Raw genomic sequence first — 17094 nt, 5'->3', positions numbered from 1 at the left:
CAGACACTAGATATAGAAAAAAAACAAAACGATAGTTAGTAAGGACAACACCTAGTAATGCAGTTTAATAGAGCTGCTGTTGTTATGACACATGGAGACCTACAGTGTTATTTTCCATGGTATTGTTGGTATATTTGCTGTGAGTGGCATGTGAGACTTGCCCTGAAGTGGCCCTGCCCTTCTGGCATCTACTGTACCAAAGTCACTTGACGGCCGGTTCAGGCTTGTTCACATGCGAGAAACGACTTTACATATCCCTGAAATATTACTGCCATGCTTCTAGGGTTGCTGTGATTTCAACTTTCGTTTTGTACCTCACACCCTGCCACCAGTACCTGAACGCTGGGCTTTATCGCAGAGCTCTGTGGTACACTGTAGAGCTCCTGAAGTGGTGCATCAGTGTCAGTGTGCAATCACAATGCATGTGGAAAGTTTCATCTGAGATAGTACAAAAAAGCCCCTGAGAGAGGAAGAGATAATATTATCTCTCTCCTCGGTATTTGTCAAGGTGAAATATTCCGGATTCAGAGGAAAGTAAAAATCCTCTTTGTCTCTTTCACTGACACGGCAGCGCTCGCAATCCCAAATTCATTGTGTGTTATCTTTGAATGCACCATGCAGATTCAATGGATATACAACTTTACTGTTCAATATGAAGAGAGGGTGTGGAGAGGGTTGGTTCTGGGTGAAGGATCACACTCCTCGAGACTCAATAACAAACAAACCTATTCTCACAGTTTTCACAACAGCACCCCAGACAGGAATCAAGAAAGTTTCCCACAAACACTCAGAAGAAAAGCTGCATTGAATCATCTCTCAAAGGGAACGTAGGTGATATTTCACACTCTATATGATAGTGAACGTTTCCAGTGTAAAGCCCAAAGCTAACAATAAACCGATCTTGCTGTAAATCCTTCTGTGACTTGGACCTTCATGTTTAACCAATGAGCCACATCGCCGCATTGGGCGATGTCATGTTCCTTCATTACCACAGACATTGGCTCTGTAGTTTATTTTCAGATGATCTCACAACTGTCCTGTAAATTACTAGCGCACCAAACCCGCAGCTGAAAATTGCCCCACTCCGCACCCTTGTTTGAGGAGTATTCGCTGAGAACCACAGTTGTGAAGTGTTTTAGGAATTTTTGAAATTAAATCAAATGAAATATTTGTGATCTGTTTTGAAGATGAATGTCTTAAGTAAGAATGTGTCCACAGACATCCTGGAAAAGTTGGAAAGCACTCAGAAACTATGCATTGTGGTCTTTTTAAGGAATTTGTTAAAGTTAGGTGTAGGCCTAGGGTTAGGCTTCTTGTTGGGGTTAAAAACCAGATGATCATCCATAAAGACATTCTATGTATTCAAGTATTATCTACTAAAATTAGTACCTATATTCTTCTCTATGAATGTGGTACTTCTCTGTCTTTGAAACATGACTGTCATGCTTGGATACGCTGTGTGATTCCAACTAATTCTGTGTCAGCGCTCCTCGCCCTGTTGCTGTGCTCTATACATAGAGAGTGACTTAGAGGTGTGAAGCCTTCACACCATAGAAATAGATTCATCATGGCGGCTTCAAACAGACACTGTATGAAAACCTCATAAATCCAATTTCAGCAAATTACATGCCACACTTTGGGCGTGATTTGAAACTTTATGCGTTTGGATTCTGTGAGAACTCAAAATGCAGAGGCGCGTGACATACTGAAAATCGAGCAGAAATGCAAAAACATCGGATAGTATATATGGTCCTGTGGCTGTTTGACATACAAGGGTTTCATCTGCCAGCAGATTATATAAAGCCAGCTCATATCCCAAAAGGACTTAGAGGGTAAGTCTGGACAGTTCGGGTCAGGTTAACTTTATACCTATCTCCTAGACAAAACATGACTAAAAAAAAACATCTGAACTGAACAAAATACCAATGTAATGTGACGGATTTAAGGAGATTGTTGACTGACATAAACAACTCAGTGTACTTCATTACAAACTGGCAAGATTCCCAGGTGTTACATTTTCAAGGAACATTGACATTTTCAGTCCAAAATCCAGGGACAACAACAACAGTACGTATTGTTGTGACTAAAGATATCTTGTCACTCATGGAAACAGCTTGTAATGTATCAACACAACTTTATTTTTAAGCTTTTGATCAGATGATTTGATCTTAGATTAGATTAGATTAGATTAGATTAGAAAACTTTATTAATCCCCAAGGGGAAACTGCTTTGGCACCAGATAAAACACATACATCCACTTGACATACAGTTCCGTTGCACAGCTGTTTCGACATGATTAGATACTTCAGTGATAATATATGACAGAGTACTCAACACAAGTGAATAGCAGCAGAGAAATTGATAAAAGCATAAATAAATAAAAATATACACCTCCGGAAGGTAAAAGCAACAAGCAACCGTTAGTTAGTGATCGTTGTTAAAAACTGACTGCTGCAGGAACGAAGGAGCGCCTGAGTCATTCAGTAGAGCACTGAGGCATCGCTAGTCGCTCACTAAATGAGCTTTTGAGCTCCTTAAATATATTGTGGAGTGGGTGGTTTTCATAGAGCAGGACTGTTTTCAACTTGGTCCTTGTTCTCGTCTCCACTATTACCTCAAGCTTGTCTGAGCTGAAGCCAATCACTGAGCCAGACCTCTGCTCTTGTCGCCAATAGATACAGTATACTGCCTCCCCAGCACAGAACAGCATAAAACAGGACACTAGCCAGGATGCCCTGGTAGAAAATGCCTAGCAGCCTTGAGCTCATATCAAAGGATCTAAGTTTCCTCAGAAAGAAAAGCCTGGACTGAGCCTTCCTCAATAATTCCTTCCAGTTGAGCTTATTGTCCAAATGGACACCAAGATATTTGACTCTTCTATTTTTTTTTTCAATTTCTATTTTTTGATTGTTAATTGTCACCGGGGCAGCGTCCTGTTTTTTCCTCTGATCTTCCTCTCAGAGGGCAACGACTGCCCAGTTCTCATCCAAATACAGATGTTCAAATTTAACGACTTTTGATCCACTTTGGCATCAAGGATGAGACTGACGCTTCGATCTTGACTTGTGACTGTAAACAAAATCATCCACCACCACGGGACGACCGGTCCAGTCCAATTCCATCATGAGATACAATCAAAAGCTCCTGAACAGTTTCTATGGTGAAAGTTTGTTTCTGCTGTCAACAGAGTGCACAGAAAATGGCAAGTAGAGCTCACAGCCGAAACCAAACAGAGCTGGCTGTGGTGAGGTCAGGATATGACAAATGTATATAACAAATGTTGAACACACAAGCACAGAATTGAAATTTCCAAAGGAAAATATCAATTTTATAAATCTTTACACCTGGCTCTTACTGTATCATATATAACAGAGACACCTGTTGCATCTTAACTCTAGGTACAGTTAAAACAACATGATATGAGCTGCGTAATATAGAGATACTATAAGCTTCGGCTGGGGTTGACATGTATGCATGACGTGCATCTGGCTGAGACTTATTTCTTTGCTTGGGTTACTTCAGAACAGACACACATGCACATGCACATGCACATACACACTCTCATCTCCACTTTTCCAACAATCACACAGTTCTCCCAACGCATCTGTCGACATGCGATGAGGCAACCGGGGTGGATGTGAATAGTTGTGGCCAACACTTGGCATCTGTGGATGTAAACATTTACATTCTGAGCCATGTGATACATTAATTACTGCCACAGCAAGCGGCTGAGGATGCTACAGATTCTCAACTTATACCGTATGTGCTGAAGGGTGCAGCAGGGCCTCAGGCTGTGTCAGAAGTTGTGGAGGCCCTCACCCCAGGCTCATGCTTCAGCTACTGTAGCAGCTGGCTGTGGTTACAGAAATCTGATTGCACTTAACATGGTGCATTTCAAACACTATGGGCAATTAACACATTCATTTCTGTAACATTTTTATATCATTCCCTTTCCACTCTATGACACGACTCGAGTGTGTGCGTGTGTTTGTGCATGTTTGGCAGGGGGTAAACAAGTGAACAGAGCCAGTATTCATGGCTGGTAAATTTGGAGTTGGCTGGCATGCAGGTAAACAACCATACATATATTTGCCGCTTCATCAATTCAGAACCGTCAACTAAAACTGACATCCTGCTTACATAAGATTTTTACTGAGCTCCACCAGACAAATTCAGAGATTCACAACCGCAGTGAAAAATGACCTTCACATGGTGACAATTTTCACTCAAAATCTGAGAAGCATTTAGAAAAAAGCTATAACAAAACATTTTTGCTGTCTTTGCATGATGCGATGTGCAATGAGCCAGCAATTGTCTCTACTGTCTTTACAAAGGTGTGGATGTGGTGATAAGGCAGGAAAAAGCACCCAAAAGAAGTTAAAAATAAAATTATCACATAAAGCAAAACAAAATGCTTTTTGATTTAGGTTTCATTTCAACCACAACATTTTAAAGGAACTATATGTACCACATACTGTAGCCAATGTTAACAGTAATTAACATTAAACAAGACAAAGAGGAAGAAGCAACAGCAGCAGAAACGTTGGCTTGTGACAAAGATTTGTGCACTTCCAGTTAAGGCACGCGTGTTTGCGAATTGTGTGTCCATACGTTACGAATACACATGCATTCTTTTTACGTGCCTTTTGAGACTAATTGTACGCCATAGAAGAAAGGCTTGCTGGCAAGGATGAGGTGTATACTCACGGCCACTGCACTGCGCTCTCAAATTTTGTTTTATGTGCGTATACAGTACGTAAGACCATTTTAAAAAAAAATCATTTTATGTGGTTTTTATTCACATTTTCAGAAAAGATTAACACCATATACTTCCTTATATGATGGACTGCAGAAGACTAGAGTCAGTGACTCACTGTTGCCTCTTGAGGTATGGTATTACAAGGCAGGTCCTGGTGAGCATGCGAAATTCACAAAGTCAAAATTATACTAAATACCTGCCAAAACTGTTACAGATCAAATTCAGTTATTAATTTTATTATTTGTATTGATTGCTGTTTATGTTTGAGAGTTTTCAATTAAAATACTTTATTGTGTGACGTTCAATTTCAATTTCTCTGACCCAGAAGCAAATTTGATACTAAATTACACATACTCCCACTGAGCATACCCTTTCTCCCACATCTGTCACTGTCTCACAGCCAAACACACTGACCCTCTCTCTCTCTCTCACACACACACACACACACACACACACACACACACACACACACACACACACACACACACACACATGCACACACACAGCTTGTCTTGAGTAATAGCACTTTGTTCACTGGAGGCTGTGTAGCTAAATATACCTGTAACTGATAGCCCTGCTGCTTGATGGGCAGGAACACTGCTGGTCCTGACACCGATACATAAGATGAATCGCAACAGACAGCAGGGAGGGTGTGTGTGTGTGTGTGTGTGTGTGTGTGTGTGCGTGGGGGAGGTCAGCAATGTTAAAGGCGTACCCAGTGAAGTGAAGTGAACGATGACAAAGAAACAAGCGCAAAGCTGTTTTGAACAATACCAACTAAAATTTTCTTTGAAAATTAAACCGAATCCTCACAAAAACAACATCTCAGGTCCCTGGCCCTACCTTGACCCCTATTACTTGCCGTTAGTGAGTACCTGTTCTGTTGACCTGAAGCTACATTAGTGGAGTTTATTAGCCTTTTCACCCAGGCCCTAATTGATATTTGATGGATGTCGCGATCATATCTTGGTCTCAGAATAGAGTACAGACACTTAGTCTAACCCAGAGAGCCTCTGATCCTCAGCTCTCACTTAGGCAGGACATACCACAGCTCTGTGGCAAAGCTAAGACAGGAGCAGCGATTCAGCGTCACAGATCAACCAAGACCGAGAGAAGGGGAGATGAAAGAGTGAAGGGAATAGGGACTAAGAAAGAGGGGGAAACAGTTTGGAAGAGTGAGAGGTGTGAGGCCGCTGCTGAACAGAAAGACAGATGCAGTGTAGCCAAATTTGTCCAATTTGACGATTCACACTTTTGCTTTTTTTCTCCCCCCCTCTACTTTCCTCCTGTCTCTGGCCTCACCTGACTCACTCCCTCCCCTCCGTCTCCCTCTCTTTTCACACACTTTTCTCTCTCTTTTTGAGTGCACTAACCTGCAGAGGGCCGCTGGCCGGCATGGTGGATCTCAGCGATGTCAGGTCGATGTCTCGGCCCTGCTCCCCTCGCTCTGTCTTCCCCAGTCCCTGCATAATGAGGCTCGAAAATGAGCAAGCAACCAAGCAAGCGCGCGCACACACAATCAGTGTTGCCCTTACTGCACTGAAAATGCAAATGCACGGATGGCAGTGGTCGGTATGAAAGGAAATTACCCTGGATGCCAGGCACCGAGCACCAGGCAAGGCCAGGGAGGACAGCAGGAGGACAAACAAATGGCTTATTCACCCCATCTTGGTCTCCCCCACTCCCTCTCTCTCTCACTTTGCACTCTTTCAGCCTGTCTGTCGCTTTTTCTCTCTCTTTCTATTCTCCCTCTGTTCAAATTCTCGGTTGTAAAAATGCGAGAATACCAACTGAAACAACATATTGAAACCCAGGCAAATACTATGCAGGTTTCATACTTGTCCCTATGTATGGCCATATATTTGAATGACTGACCGCTGCAAACCAATTCTGTCTATTTGTGCCTGTTTGCTCAACAAAAACACTGTGCAGTATTTCTGTTAAGTTAACTGAGGTCAGACATGGTCTCCGTAAAGCACTGAGGGTCCAGTGTTAGGACTTTACAGGCCTCTAAACCCGGGGACCCCTGGGCTCTGCAACATGGACCCATAGACACCACGTGTACAGGAAGCAGGCCTTGTAGCACGAGTGTTGGTGACAGATATCTCAACAACTGCACAATTAACACAAAAACGGCTGCAGCACATAGAATTGAAGTTAAATCTCTCTTTATTAGCATTAGCCACACATTAGGACCATTAGGAGTGAGGCTCCAAACTTAACTGTTTATTTGTAATAGGAAAATATGTTCTTTTTCCTTTCAATACTGTCGTTTCATGGTCCTGCTTTGACGTAAAAGAGGCTGTACGTGTTGAAAATGTGTAATTGTAGAAGGAAATACATGTAGAGGAAGCGATAGCTGTGTGTTTTTAAATGAAAATGACGGTTTATTAGATTATACGTTTGAATGGCCTTTTGTGAAGCTTAGGTGACACAGGAATGTGCCGCTGTTGACTTTAAGGGCCGAAAGGGGCGAGACACACAGAGGAAGGAAAATAGACAGAATCCCTGCAAAGCCAGAGGTTACCTGTCATTATAATAAAAAAGACTTGACATAACTCATCACAAACAAATAGGGATCGTTGTTTTTTTTTTTTCTCAGTGGCTTCAGACCACCAACACTGGAAGACTAACACACAAAGGTGTTGTTACCTCTCTCTCTTGTTCAAATACTCAAACGTGGCATATCCTGCGGGGAAAGGCAGTTGTCAGCAGTGATTAAACACACCGCCAAAAGCCCATAATCCTCTGAAAAGAAAGAAAGAAAGCTGGAATTTCATTATGTTAAGTGTATGTGGTTGCAAAACACTTGACTGGTAACTTGAAGCATCATTTTCCTTTTTCAATCAATTTTTGAAAGGACTACGATTAGATACACAATTGAAGAGCGTTGCCATTGACTTCCATAGATAAGTATTGTATCCTTTTGTAACACACTCCAATCATAAACACAACATACAAACAACCTGTGTTGGATTATGTTGATTAGTTTTTCCCAAATGGACCAATGGATGCTGTTTTCTACTGTTCAACTGAGACGCACGTTAAGGGACTGAGCTGTTGACAGTTTGTTTTCATGGCTCTCTGCTTTCTTGAAAGATGGAAACGTCCCTTTCACTGCTTTCCTTTCTTCTTTTCTTTCTTGACACATTAACACGCTTCCAGGAACTCTACTGATCTCGGCTCACGCTGTCAGAGAAGTTATTTTGTTTTCGTGGTTTTCCAGAATTACGCCTCTGTCGTCGTACAGGGATTTTCAGGTCGTGTTGTGACGACTCACCAACGCATAATGGACTATTTCACTCGTGCGCAGATTGTTGGGCTATTTGAGCAGTAGATTCCAAGTTAATCCCTAAATGAGAGGTTAAAAAAGAAACGGCTTGCCCGCAGATTTTTTTTTCCCCTTTCCATAATCGTTCCTAGAAGCTCTTTTAAACTTAGAGACAACAATTATTCAGCCAAACCTCCTCATTCTTTGGTTTCTAGAATCAGAGTCTCCAGAAGATGACAGTTGTACTATTCACTGACTTCTCAAAATGACCAGCTGCTGTGTAGGTGAACTAGTTTGCGCCATAGGGCAGGGCAAACACATCTACTTGTTCTTGTAGTTTACAGAGATTTGCAGCCGATAAATGCATGAGCCTGCTTTAGAATGGTTGCTTTGTGTGTTTGTTTCTACATACATGTGGATGTTAAACAGTAGTTTTAAAGCTGGATAAGATGTGAGTAAAGCCACAGTGGGCACTTCTGCTTTTGATGTAGCTGTTTTATGTGACTGTAAACAAAGTTTTGAGGAGGAATTGCGAAATGCTAACAAAACCTGCAATACAGGCTTTCTGTTTACGCGATATTATCCCCTGAATGAGGATAGCCTTCATTTGTATATGTTATTAATAACATTGCTTTTCATGCAAATTGATTTCTGTTGTGATTTGCCTGCAGCCAATTACATATATTATGTATTTTATTTGGAAAAATGGCCCATCCTGTTTGTATCTTTTTTAGATATAGATAGGTTTTTTCTGTAATGAATGGAAACTACTTGCTACTGCTTGAATGATCTTATACTTTTTAAAAAATATATGTATTTACTCAATAGTTAGAGTTGTGATACAGAGGTGTTCATGAGCTGAAGGTACAAGCTACTGAAAAGAAAGGGATATTTAAAAAATAAAATAAACTTGTTGTGTGTTATAGTGTAGCATGAAGCAACATGTTGAGTGATAGATTTGGGAACACACAGTAGGTGTAGAGTGAATTTAATCCGGGACTTGATGGCAAATCCTTTCATGCCTTTGGTTTTGACCTCTTTTAACAACAATATAATTCCTAGAACAAGAAATAAAAGAATAACGCACCTTGGGTGGTGACTTGCACATAACATTTTAGAATTAACACAGTTGTAAAAGTAAATTACAGTAAAGTGCCTCCATTGAAGTTGTGTAATTTGCTTCTCAGGACCGTCAGTCACTTGTCCCCAAGGACTTGAAACTTGATTTGAGACTTGCTCTGACAGATTTGTGTCTTACCTTAAACTTGTCTCAAATGACTTGAGTATTGGACTTGTTCCAAACCACTTAAAATCAGCTTTGGCAACACATGACAGGATGTGTAATGATACTATGCAGTGTACAGTACACTCCTCTTTGTCATCCTGCCTCTTTGTTGCGCTGTCAGTCTTTGTCTTGTTGATCTGTATTCCTGTTCTCTCCCTCTCTCTCTCACACACACTCGTACAGGCACACACACAAAGATAGGGCTTCTGCAGTTGAGTACCAGGCAGTGCTGACCTCTCACTGTCTACCTCTGTCTGTCATACACACATGCACATACAAACACACACTAACCAGACAGTACCAGTCTCTCACTCTGGCAATAATAAAAGGTCCTTTATGCTCAGAGAATTTTCATTATAGCAATGGAAACACACACACGCACGCACGCACGCATACATACACACACAAACACACACACACAGACTCAAAAAGAAACCAACTTCAAAGTTAACACAGCGACTTTGCACATGAGCCCCTGATAGCAGCTGATAACAGGTATCAGACCAAATGCTCACATGCATGAGCACAAGCTGGCCAGATATTCAGCTCCCACATGATCACACCCACATTCACACACGCACACACACAAACACACACACACACACACACACACACACACACACACACACACACACACACACACACACACACACACACACACACACACACGTAGACATGAGAAGGAGCGAGTTACCTTGGGATGAGAGTGACAGATCAAAGTGTTGGTGAGTGTCACTGACGGTGGAGCAGGTGCACATGTGCTTTCATGTTTCACCTGCTCAGTCAGTGCATGTGTTATGATTCAACACCGTATAAAGGCCCAAAGCATATTTAAACATACTTTACTGCCAATAATGGTGACTAACACAGAGATGATTCTTGGCTCTGCAACACAGAAAACAATGTTCATTTTCTTATTACTATCTTAAATTTATATTTAAACAGGAACTGAGTCAGTTTTTAGTGTTGCACTGACCTGGGCTAGCTGTTTCCCTGTGTACTATTCCTTATGCTAAACTAAGCTAACTCTCCTGGCTCTAGTTTTGTATTTAAAGGGATAGTTCAACATTTTGGCAAATTTGCCCACTGCCATAATCCCTATAAGTAGGTTCATTACCTTTAATTGTCGGTGCATGTTGTTTTGAGATCTGCAGGGCAGAGATGCGAGCTGCTCAGCTAACACAATTGAGGTAACGGTACATTGACCCCCGTCCCTCACAACTCATCAAATATACAATCCAACAACTCCAAAACACTCTCATGGAGAAGTTGTGAACTGCACATTAACAACGCTATGAAATAATCATGTATAATTATGTAACATTATGACACACAAAGCGAATACACGGAACTGCTTGCGCTTTTGAAATCACCCAGCATTTACGCATTTGCCTCGAAAACAACTCTGTCTCGTAATGTTACATTATTATTTCATAGCGTGGCAAATGTGCAGGTCACAACTTGTCCAGGAGTTGTTGGATTGTGAGTTTTGAGGGACAGGATCAATGCACTGTTACCTCAATTGTGTTCGCTGAGCAGTTCACGTCTCTGCCCCGCAGATCTCAAAACAGCTTGCACCGACAATTAAAGGTAATGAACCTACTCCTATGACTATAGGGATTATGGCAATGGGCGAATTTGCCAAAATGTTGAACTCCCTTTAAATGTATTTCCCAACATATGAAATTATTTCCTTAAAATACAATATGTGAGTGCTGGTGTACAAGCTATAAACTCCTGTTTTTAAAGGACACAGTGAGGAGGAAAAATGGGTCAACACTTGATTTTTGTCATCTATGTGTGTGTGTACCCCTGCTGCACCTATACTGTTGTTCCAGCTGAATGTAGCTTGAATGGCTCTGAAGGTGTTGTCAATGAAAGATGAGTGATTCAGTCACCACAGGCGGGCTTTGATGAGTGACACAGGACAGAAAATGAATCACACATGTACAAACATAGGTGACACTCAATCAAATGCTTCTTTTATCATATGGTAGCCTACATTTATTTAAAACGATTTTTGTAAACAAAATTACACCAATTTTAGCCTCAAGTGAAAATTGATGCATTTCTCTAAATATGAAATGCGCACACACACAATCACACACTTAAAGCCACACATTCTAGAGTGGACTGTTTTCTTGTGCCTTCGAAATTATTAACTCCCAAGAATATATTACTTTCCCCCCTTGGAATGGGAAATTAGATTTTAATACAGAACAGTAGATAACGAGAAAATGGAGTACACTTTCATTTTTGTAACATTTTCCACTTGTTCAACTAGGCTACGAGGCTGATTTTGCAATAAAGACTTTCATGGTCAAGCCCCTTGTTGAGCCAGCTGGGTATTTTGTCTTGCTTTTACAGATCTGCACTCTTATTGCACATTTGTTCTAAAAAGATTTAGTTGCACGATGAATTGTTAGTCGTCATTTTAACATGAGCAGTAATTGGAAGAAACAGCAGCACAGGGGCTGAAAAGTTTGGCATATTTTATTGCCCTAATAACTTGATCTCAAGGTCGTACTTTAGTATTTATGACAGTTGTGGTTTGGACAATATGGCTTTGTATGAGCGCAAACTGTGGTCTGTAGCACATTCTCACACTGGTTCCTGTAGTTACTTTGGCGAGAAATTATAGTAAATTCTTGACATAAATCCCACATCCATAAACTATTTGCACATACCATGTGGTAGAGGAAGCTTTAACACGATTTGATAATAGTTTGTATTGCTGCTAACTTCCCTCACATCACCTAAGCTGTCCCAATACACCTAAACTCTCCAGGGAGGGACTTCTAGGATGTAAAAGAAAAAACAAGCTCAGACTCATTAGGGAGTACTGATAGTTTGTCTCAGGGCAAGTGATTATTTAAGTTAAAGACAAGGCTAACATATTGATTTATAAAAAGAGAAAATAATCATCTTTGGTTTTGGCTCTTTGTTAATCACTCTCCATGATTAATGATATTTATCAAACGCTGCTCTCCCTCCCTCTCTTCACCCTGCCCCTCCCCTGAGAAATTACCTTTCTATACAATTACAGTTGAGAAGCAGAGCACCATGTCATGTTTAACCCCGTCCCCCCCGCAGGGACAGAGACCTCATTTACATTAATTGCCTCCTCTTTGGAGTGTTACCAGAGAACATGAGTAGATGAACTGTGTTTGGCCTTGTATTAGATTAATGGGTTTCTCTCACTGTGTGGGAAAATGTATGGAACCTGGGAAAAGCAGGAAAAGCAGACGGAGGAGAATGAAAGTTTCCGCAAAGATCAGGTGAGATCTGTCAAACTGTACACACTGACTGAGACTAAAACACTGGACTCTTTAGTGACACTAACTGGCAGGAGAATGCACTGCATCAGGACTGATCTCCATTCAGTTTACTGCACACCATTCAAGAACAGGGCATACCTTTATTCTGTAACTTGCATGCCATTATTGTATTATAACTTTATTGTATGAGCCTTCATCATGTGTAACTAAATCATCCCTGAAGGACACTTCTAATATTCCTGTGCATAACGCAAGGCAGTGGCAAGGCAATTTATTTATATTTGTTTGATGTGGACATTGCATTATCTGTCAATATAAAACTTGTGGAAATGTTCACCCTCTTAAGTTTCCAAGATGTAGTATCAGGGGTGTCCATAATATAGGGAAAAATGCTTGTTTGCTGATTAAAAAAAAAAAATTAACCAATATCAGTGTTAACTGTCATGTCAGGATAGTTTATTATTTTCTAAAATATGACATAGATATTAGAATGAACACACAATTGTAGGTTACACACACACCAAGCATGCATGAGGGCCCCATACACCTTAATGCAGAGTTATATCTGTCAGGCTCAGTCAACCTCTCCCTCTCTCCCGCTCTCTCTGGATGCAGTGTCACTAAGAAGGGAAGTGACAGCCTCACTGTTGCAACAGGAGAGCTTTTAAAGCACCTCCTCTGACACCCGCTCACTCTTACATAGATATAGTACATTCACTGAGTTACAGGCATGCCGCACATAACTCAAGAGAGCTCGGACTTGATCTGAAGTTGCTGGGTTAGGGTTAGAATAACATGAAAGTTTCATTCAACATCCATGGAAACAAGTGGTTGGAATAATTCTCCAGCTAATTTTAATCATTAAACGAACATTTGTTGTATTTAAAAGCGGAAAAGACAGGCAATCTGCTTGGTCACTTGCATCAAATGCCAGATGTCCCATGATGTATTTTACAGAAGTTGCACATGGCAGAGCAACATAAAAGTGTCACACATAAGACTTCTGATCAGTAGATAATTAAATATCTCATGGATGAGTGTTCAATCTTAATTTTTTTAAAATTAATTTTCCACATTCAAGTACTTTGAATGTGCTTATTGTACATTATAATTAAAGATAAATGAATGAATTCAATTGAGGTTAAATTAAAAGAAGGAGAGGAGGTTGAGGGAATAGATGGGAGAAAGGAGTATCAGTACACAAAGGGAAGTAGCCAAATGAAAGATAAGAGAGAACACACACAGAGAGGGAGGGGGAGTGAATGAGAGAGAGAGAGAGAGAGAGAGAGAGAGAGAGAGAGAGAGAGAGAGAGAGAGAGAGAGGCCCCATTTACCTGTCTGTGTTACCACAAGTTCTCCAACCTGTTGCAACTTGTTAGTAAGGACAAATTCTAAGGTCAGACGTTGCCCTTTAACAGAGGGCTATTTGTTATTTCTCTAACCTGCACACACGCAACGCTGCATGCAACAAAAGATTTCCCCTGCACAAAGACACTGAGAAATGGAGATAAAGGAACAAGCTATAGAAATGGGGAATGAGCAAGGCTGAAACAGACTCACAGGAAGACCAGGAACACATCGCTATCAATTAACCAATTTTTGGGGTGTTTTTTTTTTTGTGTGAAATGAAAATCATCCATGCAGAAGTGATTGATAACAACTGAAGTGCAGTAGCAGAGTTTGCATGATTGCATGCTTGATATGATGATACATATACACACTGCCAGGTCAGCAGCCTCTTTTTTTGCATATTTCCCCTCTGCATTATTCTTAGTCATACTTAACATACTCCAGCTTCCTCTTTTGCTCACTTCTGTCTTGTTTTTGTGTTTGTATGTGTGAGGAGATGAGCTGCAAGACCGGACACACAGATACTGTACCTGTACGTGCATTCCCTCAACATGCACTTTTCAGTACGACTCATGCAACCCGCTGCTAATATCCAATACGAGCAAAGAGAGAAAGAAGACGAGATGTTTGAAAAGCTGTGAGCAATCATGCAAAGTAGACTACTTCAGAGGAGCTACTGTAATTAACATGTATTATCATAGAGAATAGTGCAATCTGATGGTAAAAATCAACAAGGGTGCTATTTTAAGAGTGGAATTGTTTCCTGTTTTGAGTGGGAATGACCAACTGATCCGGTCTTTAATGTAAACATAGCTGCTGGAGACTGACATGCATAAAGAGTTGGCTTGATTTCAATCTCCTATTCACTGGATAATACCGTAGACACTGGCGTAACAAACTCAACAGAAGGGGGAAAAAGAGTGTTTATATAAGAGTGTGGAAAAAGTTAAAACTAGGTGATTGGGACACTGAGAGAAAAGGACAAATGAGGAAGAGGTTAAAATGTCCCTTATGGTTTATTACTTAAAGAAGTCAGTGAGTGAAAGCTTCACTTCTCAGAATTTCTCGGCTAATGAATTCCAACTGTCAGCTGTCCCTCAACGAAGCCCGTCACTTCCTTTAACATAGGGCTCCTGTGGCCGCTGGGCACCATTAGCAGGCCAAAAGAGTATCTGAATGATATTGAGATCACACTGATGTCAAAAGCGACACATGGTGCAAGAAAAATGCAACCGTAGGATGAGCTTCATTTCCAGAATTGCTTAAAAAGAGCATAAGGCAACTGTAGCTCATTGCTGAGTCAGCTGAAGATAAGCAATTGTACCAGCTAAGTGTGATTCACGCTCATGCGTTTGCTCTGTGGAGCAGATAGAAAATTTCCACAGGAGTAGGGATTTGTCATTTTGAGAATGTTGCTTTTTCTTGACAGTCAGTGTTTGAACTATGCAAAAAAACAAAAAACAAAAAAACAGTCCTTATGTAGTCCTTAAAGGAATAAGAAGATTGTATGAGACCAAAGCCAGCAGGGAGGTATCTTAGCTTATCTTAGTTTAGCATCAAGACTGGAATGATGAGGAAATCAGCTGGCTCTGTGCATCTATCCATCCATCCATTAGCTATACTGTTTATCCATGCAGGGTCATGCTGGAGTCAATCCAAACTGACACAAAACAACCTCAAGGCCTCAATCTGCACACTTTGGAGTCACCAGTTAACTGAAGGTGTGTGCGTTTGTACTGTTGGAGGAAGCTTTAGTACCCGGAGGGAATCCGTATAGATACGAGGATAATATGCAAATTTCACACATGGCCTCAGGCCTCACACTTTTTTTTTCTCCCATGGAATAAACGGACAAGATACAGTATGAGATGTTAATCATTGAGTAGTTTGATTTAGCCATACCAGCTGATTCTACCTGCATCATGTCCTTATGGGCTTGATTGTGGCATTAATCTTCTGAGAGGAACATGAATCTGTCACACTTTGTCACTCATCACCTCACTGACACTTTGTGCTTTGCGACTGCGTTGATACGGTCGCCTCAGGGTGTTCCTCTCTCAGTCCGGTATCTCTGGAACTTCGGTGGCTACAACGCGTCATCACCCAGAATGCAGGTTGCACTCGGTTTTCAGGTCAACACAGGTACAGGTCAGAACATAGACCATGAGTAGTAGAATAAATCATCCACTCGCACAGAGCAATTTTCAGAGGCAGTTTTACAGCTTTCTGAAGGAGAGGAGTAAGGTGTGTTGAGGTGTGTTTGTGTGTATCTGTGTGCACTGAAGGAATGCTGTTTGCTGTCAGCTGGAAATGGCTCAAGGTGCTACATACATACATGCACGACGCACGTGTTTTCTTTCCAGGGTTTTTCCTGCTGTCCACTCAACTGCTTGCAATAAACACTCTGTCATCCCTGACCCCTGTGTATAGCAAGTCTTCAGGTATGCGTTTACATAAGTGAACACATGCTTTTTCCTAAGTCTTAGCTTTTGACTGCAGCCAGGTGTTGCATGTAGAGGGAGACATTTCTGAAATGTGAAATACAAAACCTAAATAAGGCCAGAATTCAATAAAATATTCAATGCTGACACTTCCTCAAAGAGAAGCTGTGAACAGAGAGGAATTGTAAAGTGAATGTCAGCATATAGATTAATGATATTTGTGGACACCGCACGTATAAAAATAGAGCAAAAAGAATGTCAGACACACATTCGAGGCTAAGCCATACAATAGCTGGACTATCTCTCACTGACTGTCCACAGAGCACATTTGATGCATTCAATGACGTCTTTGTGTACTTTCCGAAAGAGTTTAGTTCACACATATTGTCCCACTGCCTAAAGCAAAGTGCAGGATAAATATGTGCAGCATGTGTGCGCACAGGCAGAAGACCATTATGCACACACACACACACTCTCCTTTTCAGGTCAGGAGGAATCAGGACCCAAATTGAATGATGTGCCCTGTGCTGAAACACACAGACTCATTCATGTTCTGCTGCAATATTAAACTCCTGGTGGTCATGTGAAGACCCAAAACAACAAGTCCATGACCCAGTTTGTGTCTCTCCTCCCATTCCTCAGCCGAGCATCTCAGGTGCAACACCGTTCTTTGAAATTTCTTTATCATCCAGGAGTGTTTGCTGATTGCT

At 41.1% G+C, this 17094-nt stretch overlaps 1 protein-coding gene across 6 annotated transcripts in view; it reads right to left on the bottom strand.

The window, feature by feature from the left end:
* The window catches only part of LOC146962622 (ninjurin-2-like), a 31551-nt gene extending 25114 nt beyond the window's left edge, over positions 1–6437 (bottom strand). For 4 of the 6 annotated variants that reach the window (XM_085769318.1, XM_085769317.1, XM_085769314.1 and 1 more), the window contains exon 1: positions 6133–6437. In XM_085769318.1, coding sequence (XP_085625444.1) covers positions 6133–6228 — 96 coding nt within the window. In that variant the 5' untranslated portion in view covers positions 6229–6437. The remainder of the gene's footprint in view (positions 1–6132) is intronic. The other 2 variants (XM_085769315.1, XM_085769316.1) reach the window with 2 other exon arrangements.
* Positions 6438–17094: the final 10657 nt, after the last annotated feature.

Source organism: Trachurus japonicus, chromosome 23 (genome assembly GCF_045865225.1).
Source record: "Trachurus japonicus isolate A0001 chromosome 23, Traja_1.0".
NCBI classification, from domain to species: Eukaryota; Metazoa; Chordata; class Actinopteri; order Carangiformes; family Carangidae; genus Trachurus; species Trachurus japonicus.
Note: the sequence above shows the minus strand (reverse complement) of the source record. Positions and strands in the feature narration are given on the sequence as shown.